The 20,223-nt window shown below is 41.6% G+C and overlaps 1 protein-coding gene across 1 annotated transcript; it reads left to right on the top strand.

Moving 5' to 3' along the window:
* The first annotated feature begins 307 nt into the window (after positions 1–307).
* LOC146976972 (TNF receptor-associated factor 2-like) lies at positions 308–8,635 on the top strand. The gene is made up of 10 exons (XM_085792764.1): positions 308–515; positions 1,570–1,648; positions 2,031–2,129; positions 2,245–2,406; positions 2,499–2,573; positions 3,909–3,983; positions 4,785–5,369; positions 6,883–7,060; positions 7,154–7,302; positions 8,276–8,635. Exons 1-10 carry the CDS (start codon positions 328–330, stop codon positions 8,492–8,494), a joined length of 1,809 nt encoding a protein of 602 aa, XP_085648890.1. The 5' UTR covers positions 308–327; the 3' UTR covers positions 8,495–8,635.
* The last annotated feature ends 11,588 nt before the right edge of the window (positions 8,636–20,223 follow it).

Genomic DNA, 20,223 nt, shown 5'->3' with positions numbered 1-20,223 from the left:
AGTGGTGGGTTCAGGTGCACCTGAGGAAATCATGTGAATACCATGTACAATATCTGAGGAGGCTGATAAGACTGAACAGATTCTTTATTATTTCATACTTTACATCTAATTTCCTGCAAACTCCCATCATAGATTTATTAAAAAATGATGTGAATTGCATTCATGTTTTCAAATTTTAAGGACAAATCAAATTAAAATATTCATAAACTCATGAAATTTTCGGGAAATTAGTACGAGTAAGTACGTTTCCAGGAAAAATTCACCAAAGCTAACCAACGCTTTGCTTACTGTTGCATCCCCTCAGGTGGTGACGTGTGAACAGACACCATGGCCACACAGGAGCCATCCCCGCCCTCGTCCATGGAGAGCAACAAGCCGGGCTTCCCCAAGAAGATCCTGGGCAACAAGCTGGAGGACAAACACCTGTGCAACTGCTGCCACAACATCCTGAGACGGCCGTTCCAGGCCCAGTGTGGACATCGCTTCTGTTCCTACTGCTTCAACAGGACCGTGAGGTGAGGGACGGGACGGGACGGGACGGGACGGGACGGGACGGGACGGGACGGGACGGGACGGGACGGGACGGGACTTCCTGTTATAGACCATGATTCACAAAATAAAAGCTGGAACAGTAGTGGCATTTGCTTCAGAATGTGTTAAAAATCAAAGCACATTGACACAAAATTATTGATTTTTTACAGAGAAAATGACCAGAATCATTAAATTAATGAATGATGTTCATTGTCACTGTGTTTATTATGATCTGATACGAGTTTATATGGGAGCAGAAAATGATAATGCGTCTAAAAGAAAGCTGCACAAATCACGTAGTTTAAAAAATTTGGCATCTGTCAACTTCCATAAGGAACTGAATCACCAGATTTCAAAATAAAAGCTGGAACATTTGGCTTTTTTTGTGTCAACTGCAGGAGGGAGACAAAGAGCAGAACTTGGTTTCTGTATTATTTTAAAAATCAAAACACATTTTTGAAATTTTTACAGAGGAAAATGATCAAAATCATTATAAGAAACAACATTTATGATTTATCAATGGGTTTAATGGGTTCAATATGATCTGATCAGAGTTTATGTGAGATCAAAAAAAGGCTGCACACATTATGATATCGTGAAATTATTATTATTATTATTAGAGCATAGAATGAGGCAAACAGCTGTAAAATGGAAAATAAAAAGTTGTGTAGTTGTCGACTTGCAGCCCAGGCTGAAAAGTTTGGTCATCAATGGACTTCCATAATTAACTGAATTACCAGTTATTAGGTATTTAGTATATTAAAAGTACAATGCCTTTGTGTGTGTCTCACTTATATGATACATCTGATAACAGCTCATTTCATTTGCTTTATAATAACACATGATAATTTATGTTTTGATTATATTTATATTTTGTATCATATAAATATTTAACCACTAAAACAACATTTCCATTTGAAATACAGAAGAATAAAACTGAACTCACTGCAAAGTAAAATACTTTTGTAAAAGTTACTTTCAGGTGCTTTGAATCTGGTTTTTGTATTGTTTTTAATCTTTCAGTGTATTTTATTGCAGTAATGGACCCCAGAAATGCAACGCCTGCATTAAAGAGGATATTTTTGAGGATCCTACGTCGATTCTGAAACAAGGATGTGTGAGTATGAACTTTTTTTTTTTTACTTTTTGGTTGAATTAAAGTGAATTTCTCGAGGTTCTTGTGGAATTTTCATTAAAACACCTTCTATTAGGGCAAAAAGTTCTTGATTAATCCTCTATAAAATGTCATAAAATAGCTCCATAATCACTGTCGTATGAATATTTTATCGCTTTTAGAGACCAAAGAGGAAAAAGCCGCCAGGTTCTTCTGCTGCTTTTTTAGATTCACTCTCCATGAAACGATTCAGCCGATCACACAGAGAGAAGAGAAACAAACTGAAAATACGTGTTCAATACAGATGTTTCCTGTAACATAAATAATCAATGTAACGTAAGAGGAGACCAACGCTGTGTGACAACAACAGATCTTGTTTTCTCAGGCTTTTCCTGACAACGCAGTACGAAGGGAAGTGGAGAACCTGTCGGCCGCTTGCATCAACGAGAGCTGCACATGGAAAGGCAGCATCAAAGAGTACGAGGTGAGACACACACACACACACACACACTCACTCCACTGTCTTCACTGTGTGTGTGTTCGCCTGCAGCCCAGCTCACACTCTTCCTCTCTGTGTGTGTGTGTGTGTGTGTGTGCAGCTGAACCACGAGGGGAAGTGTGAGTTCATGATCATCCCCTGTCCGTCCTGCAAAGAACGAATCCGCTTCAACGAGCAGGAGCGCCACAACGAGCGCGAGTGTCCGGAGAGGACGCTCAACTGCAAATACTGCAAGGAGCCGTTTCACTTCAAGAACATCAAGGTTAGAAATGATTTAAGACGCTCATCATGTCGTAGCAGCAGCAGAAACACTCACACTTTCCTTTTTTTTTCCTTCTTCTCCTTCCTCTCCAGGCACATGATGAGATCTGCCCCAAGTACCCGATGATCTGTGAAGGCTGCGCCAAGAAGAAAATACCCAGAGAGAAGGTGAAGGAGTGAAACGTGGTGCAGACCGACCGGACGGAAACGTTCTGCAACGGAGAAGGTCACGGGGTCGTGGAGCTGCGGCTCCGCGGCTCGTTGGCTCCGCGGAGCCGCAGCTGCACGACCGCTCACCTTCACCTGCGTCGATGACGTCACAGCGCCGTGACAACGAGGCCTGTCCCCCAAAATCGAAGGCTCCTCCTCCAAATCCGGCCTTCTCCAGGAGGATGCACCGCACCTTTCCTCCTTTTCCTTTTCCTCTCATGCTGCATTTAAAACAATTCAGAAGCCGGAATTCCCAAAGCGTAATCATTGCGTTCACGCTGCAGGAACTCGGAAGAGAAGTTTCGCTGAATATTAGCTGAATATATACAGTATATCGCTGAATACGAAAAATATATGCAGCAGCAAATTATGTTTATTTTGGAGGCAAATGAAGAGGAGAGGAGACGCAACAGATGGGTGCACTTATAATGTTATAGCCTAGATAACCAATAAACATTATTTCTGTTGCATACAAGGACGACAATTTCACACAATACAACAATCACAGCTTAATATAAACGTATTTCATATACTGCAATATTACACAAAAAAATGCATTACAGCCTCAACAAATAACTTAAAAATTTTAAATTCTAACCATTTAAGACGACGGCCGCTATGTTTTGATGTTGCCATGACGGAAAATCGGAGCTCTGAAATGATACCTGAGTTTCCGACCTGTAATTTCCGAGTTCGACGCCGTTCAATTTTGAGCTCGTTTGTTGCCAAATTCCGGGTTGTTATGAACGCAGCATTAATCGCCGTTAATTATTAGCCACCTGGAGCTGAGGAGCCATTTTCAAATGTTTGACGTTCGGACGTTGATTGTGTTCGTACGCGATCAGGAAGTGCTCCGAAGGCTAGACCTTTCCTTCTCCAAAGCCATTCCCTCTGTAGACGGCGTCGCTGCGTCCTCCGAAGGATCCAGCTCCTGGACTGGGACACAGCTCTTTTCTTTAAACATTTAGTCGTTACTTTTGCGTTTAAAAAAACTCCCATATTGGGATTTGGTTCTGATCCAACAACCATATTTTATTTGCTCATGTGCATAAGAGTATAAAACAACATATAAATAGAAATTAAACAGATGTCCAGACGCCTCTATAGACTGAGCTGCTCCGCCGTCGCCATCTTGGCAGCACCTGACTCCGCCCCCTAAAACCCAGCTACTCCAAATTTGGGCAACAATAAACAAACATAATTGTTCGATGCAGAAACTTGAGACTGTTTTTGCATCAACATGTTTTCTATCTGCTGGTATTTACCTCATGTTCCTTTGTTGTTGTTTTCTAGTACGTGGATCACATCAAGTTCTGCAGCAAATTCAGAACTCCGTGTCGATTTCATGTGGTGGGCTGTGACATGTCTGTGAGTAACTGACTTTTATATTGTGGAAAATGATTGCATGAAAATGATCAGGATCAGGTTTTTCGCTGAATAGATAAAATTACATCACATTATTTTTGGAAGATGTCATAGAAACAGCTCTAATAGGCCGTGTAGGGCTGCAACTCATGATTATTTTAATGTTATCACTGCTCTATTATTAGTTTGAATAAAAACATTCATTTCTAAAATGATTAATAAATAAATATACATTTCTAAAATTATTAATAAACATGTAAAAAGCTGGAAGAATTTGTGGCATCTGAGCTTGAAAAGTAAACAAGACAATTATTAATCAAAATAGTACGAGTATTAGGGCCACATTGAGAGAAAAAAAAACACAGACTTCAATAAAGTCATAAATTTACCAGAATAAAGTCGTACATTTCCCTACGAGAAAAAAGTCATAACATTACGAGAATAAAGTCGTACATTTACGAGAATAAAGTCGTACATTTCCTACGAGAAAAAAGTCATAACATTACGAGAATGAAGTCGTAAATTTACGACTTTATTCTCGTAATGTTGTGATTTTATTATTTGTCCACGTGGCCCTAATACTCTGTCGCAAAATAGTTTTCTGTCTGTGTCATTGATTTCGATCTCTGCACCTGGAGCTGGATGTTTCAAATCAGACGTCTGATCTCCTACGTCTCATCATTACACATGTTTATTTTTATGAAGTGAAATCTGAGGCTGAACTGAAATGAGAGCAGATGATAACGTTGTTGTGCTGTGTTTATGTGTGTAAAGTAAAAACTGTTGTTGTGCCGCTTCCTGTAGGTGGAGAAGGAGAAGATTCACGACCACGAGCGCTCCTACGCCTACGAGCACCTCAACCTGCTGCTGCACTACATCATGGGCATGAAGGTGAGCATGGAGGGGCTGCAGCCCCCGGGCCTGGAGCTGGCCGGACACAAACTGCTGGAGCTCCAACAGTCGCTCAGGGAGCTGGAGGCCAGAGTCTCCCAGCTCAGCACCTCCTCCTCTGGGCCTCCCGTGCAGGGAGCCACCGCCGCCGCCGCCGTCGCCTCCTCCTCCTCCTCCTCCAGCTCCGGCCCCCCGGGTCCTCCGGCTGCAGCCCCTCTGCCTCCGCCCCCCACCCTGGCTCCCACCCTCTCCGTCTCCACCTCCTTCACGCCTCTGCCCAGCTCGGTGGGCGCGGCGCTGGAGCTGCAGCTGCACAGCGAGAAGACCAAGGTGGCCGAGCTCGGCCGCCGGTGCACGGAGCTGGAGGTGAAGTCTGGAACGTTTGAGAACGTGGTGTGTGTCCTGAACCGGGAGGTGGAGCGCTTCGCCACCACCATGGAGGCCAGCAACCGGCAGCACAAACTGGACCAGGACAAGATCGAGGCTCTGAGCAACAAGGTACAGTAGGACTGAGACCACTTAGACTTAAAGGGACAGTTCAAATACTCCTCTCACCATAATCCCTATAGTCATAGCAGTAGGTTCATTACCTTTAATTATTGGTGCATGTTGTTTTGAGATCGGCGGGGCAGAGACGTGAGCTGCTCAGTGAACACAATGGAGGTGAACGGTACAGGTCCCCTGTCCCTCATCAAACTGATCAAATACACAATCCAACAACTCCACAACGCTCTGGTGGACAAGTTGTGACCTGCACATTCACCACGCTATGAAATAATCATGTAACATTAAGAGACAGAGTTGTTTTAGAGGCAAATGCAGCCGGAACTACTTTCCAGACACGGCTGCTGGGCGGAGGGATTTCAAAAGTGCAAGAAATTCCAAGTATTTGCTTCATGTGTCGTAATGTTACATAATTATACATGATTATTTCATAGCGTGGTGAATGTGCAGGTCACACTGAGCAGCTCACGTCTCTCTCTCTATGACTATACGGATTATGGTGAGAGGAGGATTTACCAAAATGTTGGACTGTTCCTTTAAACTTAGAACACAACTTCATTTATTCCAAATTGGGCAGTTTGGTTTAAAGTCTACTAGTTGCAAGTTGTCAGACAGGAACCCAGAGATAGCAGCAAACACAGGAGCTACACATTGACCATAGCGCAATAAATATGAAGTAATAAATAAATGAATGCTTACCCCACAGAGCTCAGTCAAATCTGAACAAACAGATGTGCAGACGTCCAGTTAGAAATAGTTCGAAATAATTTTCATCTTTAGTTGTTTTTCAGTGTCAAAGTCAAAGTGTGATATATGTCTTTAAATCAGAATTCAGAGGGGCGGAGTTTAGCTCAGTTGGTAGAGCACCCGCCCCATGTGTTGAGGCTATAGTCCTCGCTGCAGGCGGCCCCGGTTCGAGTCCCGCGTCGGACGGCCCTATCCTGCATGTCATTCCCCCCATCTCTGCCTCCCATTTCCTGTCACACTCTCAACTGTCCTATCAAATAAAGGCATGAAAAGCCAAAAAAATATATATATATATAAATCAGAATTCAGAGCTGAGTCTATATATATAGTATACATGTGTAATATATATATATATATATACAGTTTATACAGTAAGTTGTAGCTCACTCACTGAATCCACTCGTCCTGTTCAGCAGCTGTAGTTTCTAAACTTAGAGCTCAGTCAGACCTAAAATAAACAATGACAAGTGAGCAGCAGTGACAACATCTATTAATACAAGTTTATTTTAAAGTTGTACTATCACTATTTTTAGACATCACAAAGCTCCAACGTGCTTTTAATGATGTAACAGCCCCAAAAGACTCAGACTGGGTTCAGTTTGGAGCAAATTTGACATTCTCCTGTCATGAAAACCTTCATATCTGAATCCAAAGTGACCAACAACAGCATCGATGGATGAAACTACAAACATCCCAGAGTGTTTCACTGCTGTAAACGAAGAACTATTATAGCCTAATGATGTTGTTGTCTTCTGTGCAGGTGCGTCAGCTGGAGAGGACGGTGGGGCTGAAGGACCTGACGGTGGCCGAGATGGAGGGTCGGCTCAGGGAAATGTCGGCCACCACCTTCGACGGCGTCTTCGTCTGGAGGATCTCCGACTTCGCCAAGAAGAGACAGGACGCCATCGCCGGTCGAGCGCCCGCCATGTTCTCGCCAGGTACTGTAACAGGTCGACGTCATCGTAAATGTCTTCACGGGTCCATGTGTTGGACGCTGCAGAAGCTTCACGTCTCTCTTGTTTGTCCTGCAGCCTTCTACACCAGTAAGTACGGCTACAAGATGTGTCTGAGGATCTACCTGAACGGAGACGGGACGGGGCGCGGCAGCCACTTGTCCCTGTTCTTTGTGGTGATGAGAGGACTGAGCGACGCGCTGCTCAAATGGCCCTTCAACCAGAAGGTAACACACACACGCACAGCTGTTAAAGGGGTAGTTCAACATTTTGGCAAATTGGCCCATTGCCTATAGTCATAGCAGTAGGTTTGTTACCTTTATTTGTCGGTGCAAGCTATTTTTAGAATGGCGGAGCAGAGCCGCGAGCTGCTCAGAGCCATGCTACAGAGGCTCATGGGATTTCTTGGTTTCCTTCATCAAACTCATCAAATACACAATCCAACAACTCCAAAACACTCTGGTGGACAAGTTGTGACCTGCACATTCACCACGCTATGAGATAATAACAGAACGTTACCAGACAGAGTTGTTTTAGAGGCAAATACAGAGACTGCTTACTGAAAAACTGCCTCCGATGGGAAGGTGTATCAGTGGTTTTGCATGAATTTACCTCTACAACAACTCTGTCTGGTAACGTTCTGTTATTATCTCATAGCGTGGTGAATGTGCAGGTCACAACTTGTCCACCAGAGCGTTTTGGAGTTGTTGGATTGTGTATTTGATGAGTTTGATGAGGGAAACCAAGAAATCCCATGAGCCTCCGTAGCGTAGCTCTGAGCAGCTCGCGGCTCTGCTCCTTCGTTGTAAGAACAGCTTGCACTGACAATTAAAGGTAACGAACCTACTGCTATGACTATAGGGATTATGGCAAAGGGCCAATTTGCCAAAATGTTGACCTATCCCTTTAAAAGTGAGGAGAAAAACCAAGGAAAACCGTCTCTTTGGTGTCAGGAAACATGTAGAGAAAATAAAAGTTTCAGTCTCACAACATTTCTCTAAAACTTTTTCACATATACTCTGACTCTCAGGAGGAGAAAAGAGAAAAAATCTTTTACTATATTTACTTTAATTCTGTCTGATCACAGATTTTCTTTCTGCCCTAGTCCATCTCTGTTTTTGCAGAACAACCTTGCATGTTTTTGTTTTCCACTCTTCCCTGAGACCTGAGTTTGACCCCTCCTGCTCTCCGTCCGTCCAGGTGACTCTGATGCTGCTGGACCAGAGCAACAGGGAGCACATCATCGACGCCTTCCGCCCCGACGTCACCTCCTCCTCCTTCCAGAGGCCCGTCAGCGAGATGAACATCGCCAGCGGCTGCCCGCTCTTCTGCCCGCTCTCCAAGCTCGACGCCAAGAACTCTTACATCCGCGACGACACCATCTTCATCAAGGCCATCGTGGACCTCACCGGCCTCTAAGGCGGCTTCACGGTGGTGAGGGGGGTCCAAGTTTAGCAACATGGCAGCTCTTTGACCATTACGGCTTCATTTTGGCTCAACCGTGGTCCTTTCAGGGCTCCGTTCAGGCTTCTTAACGTCCCCCTCGGAGCGCCGGGGGAGGGACGGGGGGACGTGTGTCTGCGACTGGACGCTGCTGCACGCGGCTGCAGTTTGCTCAGTCCAGGCGGCGCTGGCTTCGTCACACACACACGGTGGTTTTGCGAAGTAGAAAAATCCACCCACTCCCACACACCGTCACTGCTGTACATTTAGGTGTGCAAAGATTTATTTCCTGTTTTTAAAAAAAATCATCGCAGCACGACTCAGCTCGCACACACACGGGTGATGATGAAAGGTCGCCTGACTTCGTCTTCTTGCACATAGTTTCAGTTGAAGGTGAAGTGAAGCAGCGGTTGCAGATGCAGATGCAGATGTGATGATGATGGAGGGGGCAAAAGGGTGAACAGCATCCTCTCTTTGTGGGATGTTGTGGGTCTCGCAGGGTTGTAGATTACAGGCGGTAGACGTACAGTAGAGTTTAGAGCGTTGTGGTGGCTTGACGCCGTTTTTTAAGCTTTTTCTCTTTTTTTTTCCTCCTTGCAGATTGTGGATATTGTGAGCTTCTCAATTCCAGTGTCGAGTGAATTTGCATAGACAAACGTGGAGTTATGTTATGAATAAGATTACAGGCAATTATATCCTTTTCTTTTCTTTCTTTTTTCTTTTAATTTTTGCGCAAAAAGTGCATGCTGCTGGCGTTTTGAGTGTTAAAAAACTCGATTGAGCTTTTTTCCTGAAGGTTTTTTGATGTTAATAACAGTTGTTAGTGAACTAGCCATCCGTGATGGTGGACATTGCCTGCATGTCTTTTTGGAAACAGGCTCTTCTTCTTCTTTTACATGTAAAAGTTACAGTCAGTGTTGCGTATGTTGTTCCTGTTAGGGGTCGGTGGTTCTGATCGGTGGTTTGGTACATCTGTGGAAGATACAGTGAAGTTACCAAGGAGTCAGGGCAGCTTTGCCAAGTCGAGCCTGAGGCATAAAACTTAACGCATGTGTGTGTGTGTGTGTGTTTGTGTTGCTGTTGTTTTTTTTAGGACATGCACACACACACACACACACACACACACAGTTGTAGTTTTTCCCCCCCAGGATGTGCTCACTATAGCTCACATCTCAACACATAGTACTGTGCCCCCACCACAGACTGAGGTGAAGGAATTAGTCTGTTCCTTGTTTTCTGTCCATACCGTATCCAGTGCGTTCGTGTTTTCCTGCTGCTCTTAAGATAGAAAACCGATGTGACTCTTAATCATAATAATAATAACAATAATAATATATGTTGGTGCAAATATACATGTGTGGACGGCGCTTGAGAGGCGTCGTCGAGACGTTATTGTTGTCGACTGCGACGGGGCCATTGTTGACTTTATTTATCCCCCAACAAAGTTAGCCTAACGTTTAAACTTGTGTTTTAAGTGTTTTAGTCACAAATCAAACACAAAAACCTACAGTATATATACAAATATACACATATATATATATATATAAATATATATATCTTTATGTCATTTCTCTTCGTGTCCACCAGAGAGTGCTGTTCTGCTTACTTAGCATGCATGCTGAGGTTTTAAAAGGTTCACGCTGGCCTGTTTGAAAACCAGTCCCGACCCTGTATTGGAACCTCTCTGTGCATGGGAGGCTTCAATTCATATTCACTATGGAGTTTCACGCCCTCCCTCCCTCCTTTCCTCCACCTACCCCCCCTCTGCCCCTCCTACCCCCCCCCCCCCGCGAGCCGCGCGTGTGGAAGCATTTCTTTGTATTTGTTTGGGATGAAAACGAACGTTAAACCATAGAATAGTATATTATGTTATATACCCGGCGCTTGCGTCACTGCAGCCGCCTATATTCATATAGCAATTTATAAATATGTATCTTTCATAATCATAATGTTCGAAAATAATCTATATATCAATGTTAATATACGCGAGATCTTATAATAAACATAGTATTACTGAATACCTTATTAATTCTATATCTATATACCAGCCTTTTTGTTTCGTCGTGATGGTTCGAACAGGCCAGGACATCCACCCCACCCCCACCCACTCCACCCAACCCCCCACCCAACCCCTCTTTGCGCAGTAAGGATTTAGGATTTCTTCTAGAGTGCAATATATGATTATGTCTTAGTTAGATTGTGACGACATCTCGGCTTTAAAGGGTTTACAGAGTCCATACTCATACGTTGCCATTTGTTTACATTGCTCATTATGGCGCAAAAGAAGAAAAAGGAGAAGAACGAGAAGAAGAAAAAGAAGAACTGCAACCACATGGTGCTTTCCTTTTCCTTGTCATTAGGGCACGACGTTCGTTTGCTCTCCGTGAAACTGAACCGGCTAAGTGAGGAAACGCTGATATGAGGGAATTGTTCTTGCGGTTCACGCGGTTTAGTGAGGTTTCTTTTTCTTAAAACTTTCGGTGAAGACTGACGCATGTAATTAAGTATAAAAGGATTACATGAACTTTTTAAAATTTAAGAAAACCTTTAGCGTTCTTGTAATGTGCCAAAATCAAATATTACCTCCATATGATAACAATGTTGTATTTGCAAGTTGTATTTTTTATGTTCTATGCTAAAACATGGTGCCAAATATACAGTATTTATACTTAAGTTTGTATGTGTATGCGCGGATGATTGCGTGTGTGTGTGCATGTGTGCCAGTTTAATACAATGCATGGGTCACTGCTTCTGTGAGCACCAGAGGAGATGATGAATACTGTCCCATGATGTTACAGACCCTCCTGAGGTTTCTGAATGTAAGCTTTAATTCATTTGTTTATTTTGTTTTATCTTTTTCTATAACGACACAAAAGCAGTTCTGTAATGTGATGCAGCCGACTTGAATCGACTTTATTTGTGCACTTTGTATTGGTTGTTTGTCCAAACAGGGTATTATTTTCTTTGTTGAGTGATTTCTGTACCTTGAAATCAGAGCCATATATATATATATATTTAGATTCTGATGTTGACAATTGATGTATTATGCTAAAAAGGACATGCAGTAATAAAGTTTGTTGGTTTCAGCTCACTGAGTGTTTCATTAGTTTCATATTTCCCTTGTCTCCCTTGTGTTTTATTTTGAAGGTTTGATCCATGTGAAAAGATCTAAAAAAAACAAAACAAAAAACCATCTCTGTAGTTTTCCATCTCCTCTCTCAGCTACTCTCTGGAGCTCTAGTAACAACAGGCCGGTGTCAGCCAATCAGAAGAGAGGAGGCTCTGAGCCTCTCTTCTGATTGGCTGACCGTTTTCTAAAGTAATCCATTAAAAAATAGAGCAGATTTCAGAATAAGACACTCAGAGAAACCAAATCCTACAAGTTGTTGTATGTTTGGGTCCAAGTGGGGGCGGGGCTTTGGGTGATTGCTTTGTTGTGACATCACAAAGTGACAGGAAGTCCTAAAGGCTGGTTTTAAAGCTCAGTTTCTGAATACAGGCTGTGTGCATTTCTCTGTGGACTGAGGCTTTGATACTTTCACAGTATTAATATAGAACCTAGAGCTGCTTTATAATCACACTACACATGGACATCTACCTTTATACTGTATGGAGCTGTAACACAAACATCTACCTTTATACTGTATGGAGCTTTAATACAAACATCTACCTTTATACTGTATGAAGCTTTAATACAAACATCTACCTTTATACTGTATGGAGCTTTAACACAAACATCTACCTTTATACTGTATGGAGCTTTAATACAAACATCTACCTTTATACTGTATGGAGCTTTAACACAAACATCTACCTTTATACTGTATGGAGCTTTAATACAAACATCTACCTTTATACTGTATGGAGCTTTAATACAAACATTTACCTTCATGCTGTATGGAGCTTTAATAGAAACAACTTGGCTATTTAACTAATAAAATTGTAATCTTTTCATCTGAAAAGTCATCAGTAATTACATTTTTATAGGTGTAAAACTGCAAAATTGAGGCCTGAAAGTAAAAGTTACTCTCCAACTTATCCCACAAGAGGGCACTGTTGATCTGTTAACGCTTGTCCTGTTGTCCTGGATGTTGTCATAGGGCACTTACTAAAAATAAAAACCAGGGACAAGAGGGATCATTGTACTTTTACGGGCAGTGTAATTTAGAGATTACCTTCATTTTCAGACAAATGAAATACAGACCTCTCATTACTTGAAGTGAGCCACTGGGGTGCACTCATTAAAAAAATATATAAAGTCTGACCCACAAAACAACACTGTGCATTATAGGCTGCAGATGCAACAATTTCTATGGTGCACAAAGGACAGAGCTGCAGGACATGTTGTATAACACATGCACAGAACATTTTGGGATAAAAAGAATGATTCTATTTTATATCACTGGGTTTGATGCCATCTTTCCAGAGTTATAAATGCCCTGTAATGCTCACAGTGTGCTATTAAAGGGCTGGTTGGTTTGGTTGGTTTAATTAGGCACAGAGTGTATAAAGGAAGAGAACTGACGCAGTAGTGGTTACAGGATGTGGTCAGGTAAATGGATGCATGGTGACAGTGATGCATAATTATTATAATCGTTAATATTCAATTATTTTTAACTATGCTTTTCTGTCATTATTTGTAATGTTTAATGACATCCAATAAAATGCAATGCACTTCACTCTGAGTAAGTATGACAAGATAATCCCAACATGGTGTCAGTGGGAAAGTAACAAAGTAAATTTAATCAATTACAGTACTTGAGTATTTCCATTTTTAAGAATAGGAAAAAGAATGCTTTTATTCATCCCCAAAGGGAAATTCATTTGTCCGTCAGCTCATCTACCATATGCAAAAGAATTAAAAAGCCTGATGGCTGTGGGTATGAAGGATCATCTGTATCTCTCCATCTTGAAGGAGTATCCATCAGTAGTTGACATAAAATAAAATAAATAAATAAAGATTGAGTAAAAATATCAGAGCTACCAAACTTTGCTGCTAGAAGTAGATTATTGTACTTTTTTACTCTGGTACTTTCATTTGAAAGCGTCAGAAAGTTACCTTTTTCAGTCAAGTATAATACTTCCAAATTCTAATAAAATTACCCAATGTCAAGGGCATATTGTGCACTTTATTCAATGTAACTTAAGTTATTGTGAATGTAGGGGTAGTTTTTAATACGGATGTTCTACTTTTAATGTTGTAAATTATACTAATTAGCCTACTGGAAATCAGAATAAAAAAGGGAGCGTAAAGTGGGTAAGACTAAAAAAATGTAACAAATCATACAGTCAGTAAATTACTATAGTTTCCATTAGAGAATCACAACTTGGTGTCTGTGGGGAAAGTAGCTAAGTACATTTACTCAATTACAGTAGGCTGAGTATTTCCATTTTAAAGGCCCCATGGCATGAAAAATGTGATTTTAGTTATTTTTTCGTGCCTGGGGAGGTCTCTGGGCCACGTATATACTGCCTCATGCATCAAACTGGTCATAAACGGAGAAACGCACACCGCCCATTTGTAGGAACATTCTCTTTAAGACGAGCAGATAGCACTTCCTCCTTTCTGTGATGTCACACACAAGGTAACTCCGCCCACCATGACCAGTTGTTTTTTTTTCAATTCTTATGAATGCAGCTTAGGTTTCAGTTACTTGCCTGTGATTGGCCCGACCACATGCCACTCAAAAACAGTGAGCCAATCAGAGGAGAGGTTCTCATTCTCTCTTCTGATTGGCCAAATGACCTGTGCCTGCTAAAGCTCCAGAAAGAGGGAACAGAAAGGGGCAGTATAAACGATATTAAGCAGATCACAAGTACTCAAAACCAATTATACATCTTGTTAGGGATATCACCAGGTAAATAAACCCAGAGAAAAGTGCACAGCATGGGGCCTTTAAGTAGATTATTGTACTTTTTTTTTACTCCAGTACTTTCATTTGACAGCTGTAGTTAGGCTACAAGTTTTTTTTTGTAACTTCAGTTAGTTTGACAAAAGAAGAAACGTGAAGTGGGTAAAGAGTAAAAAAATAAAATAAAATCATATGTAACAGTATTTTTTTTACAGTCTACTCATGGATGTATTATATTTGGTAACAGTTGAGGATCTACTTCCTGTGTGTGCAGGTGAGTAAATCGAACGCTACGTCATCAATGCCGCAGTGATATGTAACGTTCGGACTAGTCATCCATAATGTGGCTAAAGGCTGCTAGGTCTCTTTGTAGTTAATCAAAAAGGGTCAACTGGAGAGATGAAGAGATGCTGTTACGGTGTTGGTCACTTGTTTGTTACCTGTTGGTCACCTGTGGCCGGAAATTCAACTTTAAACGCGGATGTTTTTTTTTTCCTGTCACCAGCGGAACAAGATCCAACCAGTCTCCTCCACTTCAAGTCAACAAAGCTAAGTATTAGCTTCTTATGCTAACCTTGGTATTTGTGTGTGTATCTTCTTCGGGGCAGTTTCTGGAAATATTATGAGCTGTGTGAGGCGACGAGTGTGTCTCTTGGTGGTTAACTGTGCTTCTGACTTAACTTTGCTCGCTTTTGTCGTGTTTTTGTTGTGTGTTGCTGCTCTGAGAGTTTAAGTTGAAAGTTACAGTAGCAACAACCAGCGGCTAAAGGCTAACGGCTAGCTAGAAGGAAGCTAACTCCTAGATAACTAAAGTTTGCCTCTGTATATTCAGTCCACTTTTATTTTATCAACACAGGTACTCAAATATAGGGTGCAATTGTTTCTTCCTTTTAAATATGAATTTATTCTGTTTGTTATAAGTTAGTGCTATACAAGTAAAATTAATTTTGATACTTAGTTTCATCTCTTTGGCAGATACCCCAACTTGCAAATAGCTTTTGACAAAAGTTATTATTGTGAACTGACCTGGAAAAACAAAAAATCAATATAGAAAAGACTTATTGTTTAAATATAGCAGCTTTATGGTCCACAAACTCCCATTTCCCTCTGGTTGCAATTTGATTTGAATCTTACTTTTATTTATTATTATTTTACATTATTGTTCCCACCTTAGTGAAATCATATTAAGTATATTTTTTGGACTTTTTGCCTTTAATTGATGGTATAGTTGAGAGACAGGAAACAGGAAGGCAGAGAGAGGGGGAATGACATGCAGCAAAGGGCCATCAGATTCAGGATTTGAACCGGGACCGACTACAGCGAGGACTGTAGCCTCTGCGGGCGCCTGCTCAACCCACTGAGCTAAACGCTCCCTGCCCACTGACATTATCTGAACCCATAAATTGATTTGTTGAAATCTGATGAAGTAGTTGTATTGTTGTGTGTAAATCTTAATCACAGCAGTGAGTGTCTCATCAGAAACTGGTTTTACTTTAGGAAACATGGTGTCAGATAAGAAATGACTAACATGTGTGTGTATTTGGACAAGTGATGTAGTGAGGCAGGCATGGGATAAACATTTGTGTTTTTCTTTCCAACATTGCTGAGTGGGAAGAGATGACACACTCACTCCTGCACAAATCTTGCCTGAATGAATCTCTGCAGAAATGTTGATGCTGTTGTCGTCGTTGTCTCTGTTGTTGAGGAGGTCGACCGATGTTTGGCTCGGTCCAGTTCCTGTACTGTTGTTCTTGTGAAGTGTTCTCATGCAACTGCAGAGCTCGTTACAGATAAATCACTTCGTAAACCTACTGTACTTCTTGGAGCACCTGGACCATAAATATAGTTTTTTTCTTATTTGTCTCAATAGTGCAACATAGCTGACAGCTTGAGGGTGGGCTGGAGGTGATGGGGTGTAACTGCTGACAGGAAAGCAGATGGAAAATTAATGAATTTTTTGACACACAAGCAGGGATGGTAGTACTGCATGTCATGCGATGCAATGATACACAAACCAACTGTGCTGCATTGGCTGTTATTGGAATAATTAAACTTACTATGGTTACGTGAACAGAGTAAGAGTGAAAGGTCTGGTTCACAGCCGGGCCACGGGTCACGACTGTGGTCGTTGTGCATCTGGATCTGTGTGGTGGTTTACGAGGGCAAGTCAGTGAAAACTGCTTTAATAACAATACTCAGCTTGTAATTGGACTTGTGCAGCCGAGACCTGTCATTGGCAGGTAGAGAAAGCAGCTGTGTGGTGTTTTTTCTGACTCTCAGACAGAGCAGGTGGTTTCAGAGGGTCGTCTGTCTGCGTCTGACTGAGACAAGGCAAAAAAACTGATCTGTGAATCTGACAGAGTCTTTAAATGCATTCATTCACATTTTATGGCCGTTTTCTAGGTTAGTAGACGGCTGGTTTTCAACATTTTAGCAAACATCTGTGATAATCTACCATGATTTAGCCTAACATTTAAAGGGATAGTTCAACATTCTGGCAATTTCTTCTATTGCCATAATCCCTATAGTCAAAGATGTAGGTTCATTACCTTTAATTATCGGTGCATGTTGTTGTGAGATCAGCGGGGCAGAGACGTGAGCTGCTCAGTGAACACAATGGAGGTGAACGGTACAGGTCCCCTGTCCCTCATCAAACTCATCAAATACACAATCCAACAACTCCAAAACGCTCTGGTGGACAAGTTGTGACCTGCACATTCACCACGCTATGAGATAATCATGAACAATTATTACGACATACAGTATTATGACACATGAAGCAAATACTCTGAACTACTTGTGCTTTTGAAATCCCTCCGCCCAGCAGCCGTGTCTGGAATGTAGTTCCGGCTGCATTTGCCTCCAAAACAACTCCAAAACCCAGAGCGTTTTGGAGTTAAAAGGAGAAGGTGCAAAATGAAAAAGTGTGAAAATTTAGACGCTTGATGGTTAAAAATTTTGAGTTTTTCAGTGGTTTAAAAAAAAAGTTACTAAACATAAAACTTATAAACCTTGAAATTAGTCATCATATTGACACTTCTGGTTCTCTTGTCCAGAGGTCATGCTCAGGAAGTTTTCATGTTTTATTATATGACAAATATATATTTCAGTTCATATCCCAGTCGTGATTTGACTTGTATAGCATTTTATGTATCTGTAAAAAAAAAACCTGTCAGTGGCTAAATGAGACCACAGGTTGTCAGAGATGTTTAACTTCATCACACTGAACATTAAAATCCAAACACAACCTAATGTCTATTCTTGCTCGTTTGCATAATATTATATTACCAAGTTTCTATCAAGAGGAAAAACTTTCAGCAGAGAAGTCAAAGGTCACTTGTTTCCATCCGACCACTACATCTTTGAGCTTGTACAATCCGTTCATGGTGCTCTATCGATTTTTGCCAGAGAGGTGAAGTGACACAGAACAGATGAGGTGGACGTCACTAGAAAAGGAAACAAACGAAGATGATGAGGCAGTAATGTGAACATAATCCAGACACTGAGGATGAGGATAAGGACGACAACGTCTTCAAAAGCCGGAACGACTCACCGCTCTTGGATCTGGACCTCTGATGCCGACAGAGTCGCTCAGACTAAACAACCAGAGCAATGAATGCGTTGTTTGGTTTCAGGGGAACAAGCTGCAGCTTTGAGCCTGTGACAGGACGTTGGAGCGTGATAGGCTTTTATTAAACAATGACTTCCATCTTTTATCTCTGTGGAGGTCAAAGATCAACCATTACACATGAACACGGATTGTCCAGAGCTGTTGGTGATTGGAGCTTTTTTTATCTATCAGTTTCTGATTATTATATCAATGGAGTCTTGTGTTTTATGTCGTTCAAGTCAAAAATCGACCCTAAGGCCTAAGCTTCTTCGTATGGAAAGAAAGAAAATATGGTAGAAATTAATTAGAAAAACAAAGATGGAAGAATTGAGGAAGTAGTTTAGTATTTGTCTTGTAGCATCAGTGAATCTTGTCCTCAGTCTTTGCAGGACTCGTCTGCTCTGCTTGGTTTTCCCGCTCTCCGTCTTCCCACAGATCGAGGTCAGCCAGTACGTGACATGTACAGTAGCAACAGCTGATGTCTGATGATGACCTCACCGTTTTAAAGACTCGACTGCGTAATGCAGCTTTAACGAGCGCCGAAGTTTGGAGCCCTCAGCTCATTTCCCAGTTATGCGACTGTTTAAAAGATGGTGGCTGGAGAGCAGCGCTGCACTTAATGACTTTTAAAACAAAGTGGTGTGTGGTGGTGCTGCAGGAAGCTTCAGTGAACAGACCTCTGGTTCCTTTTTTTTTTTTCTTTTTAGGCCAGAGAAGGAATGTGATGTGTTGGGTGTCAGAAGCGATTTAGCAGAGATGGTCGTGTAAGTTATTTGCCATGCAGATGTGGGGACGGTAAAGTCGGGTACTGGGTCATCATCATCATTATCATCCCACCGCTTTGGACCAGAGGGAAATGTCTATAAAGTATTGGTTCAAATTTGACATTTTCCAGAAGGCAGCTGGGTGAAAAGAGGGAGTGAGAAGAGTCTTTTATGTGTCATGATGAAGACGGATGGTTTTTTAGTTGTTTGATTGTGCCAGTGTAACTCTTTTATTCAAAATTACATAACTTTAAGCCTCTTTAAAGGGATAGTTCAACATTTTGGAAAATTGGCCCATTGCCATAGTCCCTATAGTTTTAGCTGTAGGTTCGTTACTTTTAATTGTCGGTGCAAGCTATTTTTAGAATGCCGGAGCAGAGTCGTGAGCTGCTCAGAGCTACACTACAGAGGCTAATAGGATTTCTTGGTTTCTCTCATCAAACTCATCAAATACACAATCCAACAACTCCAAAACGCTCTGGTGGACAAGTTGTGACCTGCACATTCACCACGCTATGAGATAATAACAGAACGTTACCAGACAGAGTTGTTTTGGAGGTAAATTCATGCAAAACCGCTGATGCACGTTACCTTCAGGGACAGTTTTTCATCAAGCAGTCTCTGCATTTACCTCTAAAACAACTCTGTCTGGTGACATTCTGTTATTATCTCAGAGCGTGGTGAATGTGCAGGTCACAACTTGTTCACCAGAGTGTTTTGGAGTTGTTGGATTGTGTATTTGATGAGTTTGATGAGGGAAATCAAGAAATCCCATGAGCCTCCGTAGCGTAGCTCTGAGCAGCTCACGGCTCTGCTCCGCCGTTCTAAAAATAGCTTGCACCGACAATTAAAAGTAACGAATCTACTCAGACTATATGGATTATGGCAATGGGCCAATTTGCCAAAATATTTAACTATCCCTTTAAAACTGAAATATCTCTAGATCCAATATCGATATATTTAGAGTCTAAATATATCGATATTGGATCGAATTGAATTGAATCAGGACCTTGTGAATCGGAATCAAATCGATTCAGTAAATCAGTAGCGATACCCAGCCCTAATGGTTAATATTATGGACAACTGAATATTTACTTATTTATAACGAGTCATATTGTCATTGCACATGGTACATTTTGCCTGTATAGGGAAATAAATGAAGGGATTTCTCTTCCTCACACTCATTTTTAATTGGAAATATTTCGTACAAGTATGAAGGTATGTTCAAACACTGCAACGACGCATTTTGGGATGTTTCCGTCCGTGGTATGCACTCCATCTTCTCTTCTCTACTCATGACAAACATAAATGATCTTTTTGAACCAGAGTCCACTGCTGCCAACAATATTATGTGTCCTTTGTAATCCAAACATTTACTGGAGCTGTCATAGCTGAGGAATGCTGCCCTCGTCCCGCTGACACAAAGACGTATCTTCAGAAAGGCGATCGTCATGGCACGACGCTCGCATCCTCGGTGTT

The sequence above is a fragment of the Trachurus japonicus genome, chromosome 12, assembly GCF_045865225.1.
Source record: "Trachurus japonicus isolate A0001 chromosome 12, Traja_1.0".
NCBI lineage: Eukaryota > Metazoa > Chordata > Actinopteri > Carangiformes > Carangidae > Trachurus > Trachurus japonicus.
The sequence above is the reverse complement of the archived record's forward strand: the minus strand, read 5'-3'. Positions and strand labels throughout refer to the sequence as shown.

What these genes read in the sequence shown, in the direction of transcription:
- LOC146976972 (XM_085792764.1), top strand. Translation starts at nt 328, where the DNA reads ATGGCCACACAGGAGCCATCCCCGCCCTCGTCCATGGAGAGCAACAAG. An exon ending in TTCACTTCAAGAACATCAAG is followed by an intron (nt 2,407 to 2,498) that starts GTTAGAAATGAT and finishes CTTCCTCTCCAG; the next exon opens with GCACATGATGAGATCTGCCC. An exon ending in GCCCGCCATGTTCTCGCCAG is followed by an intron (nt 7,061 to 7,153) that starts GTACTGTAACAG and finishes TTTGTCCTGCAG; the next exon opens with CCTTCTACACCAGTAAGTAC.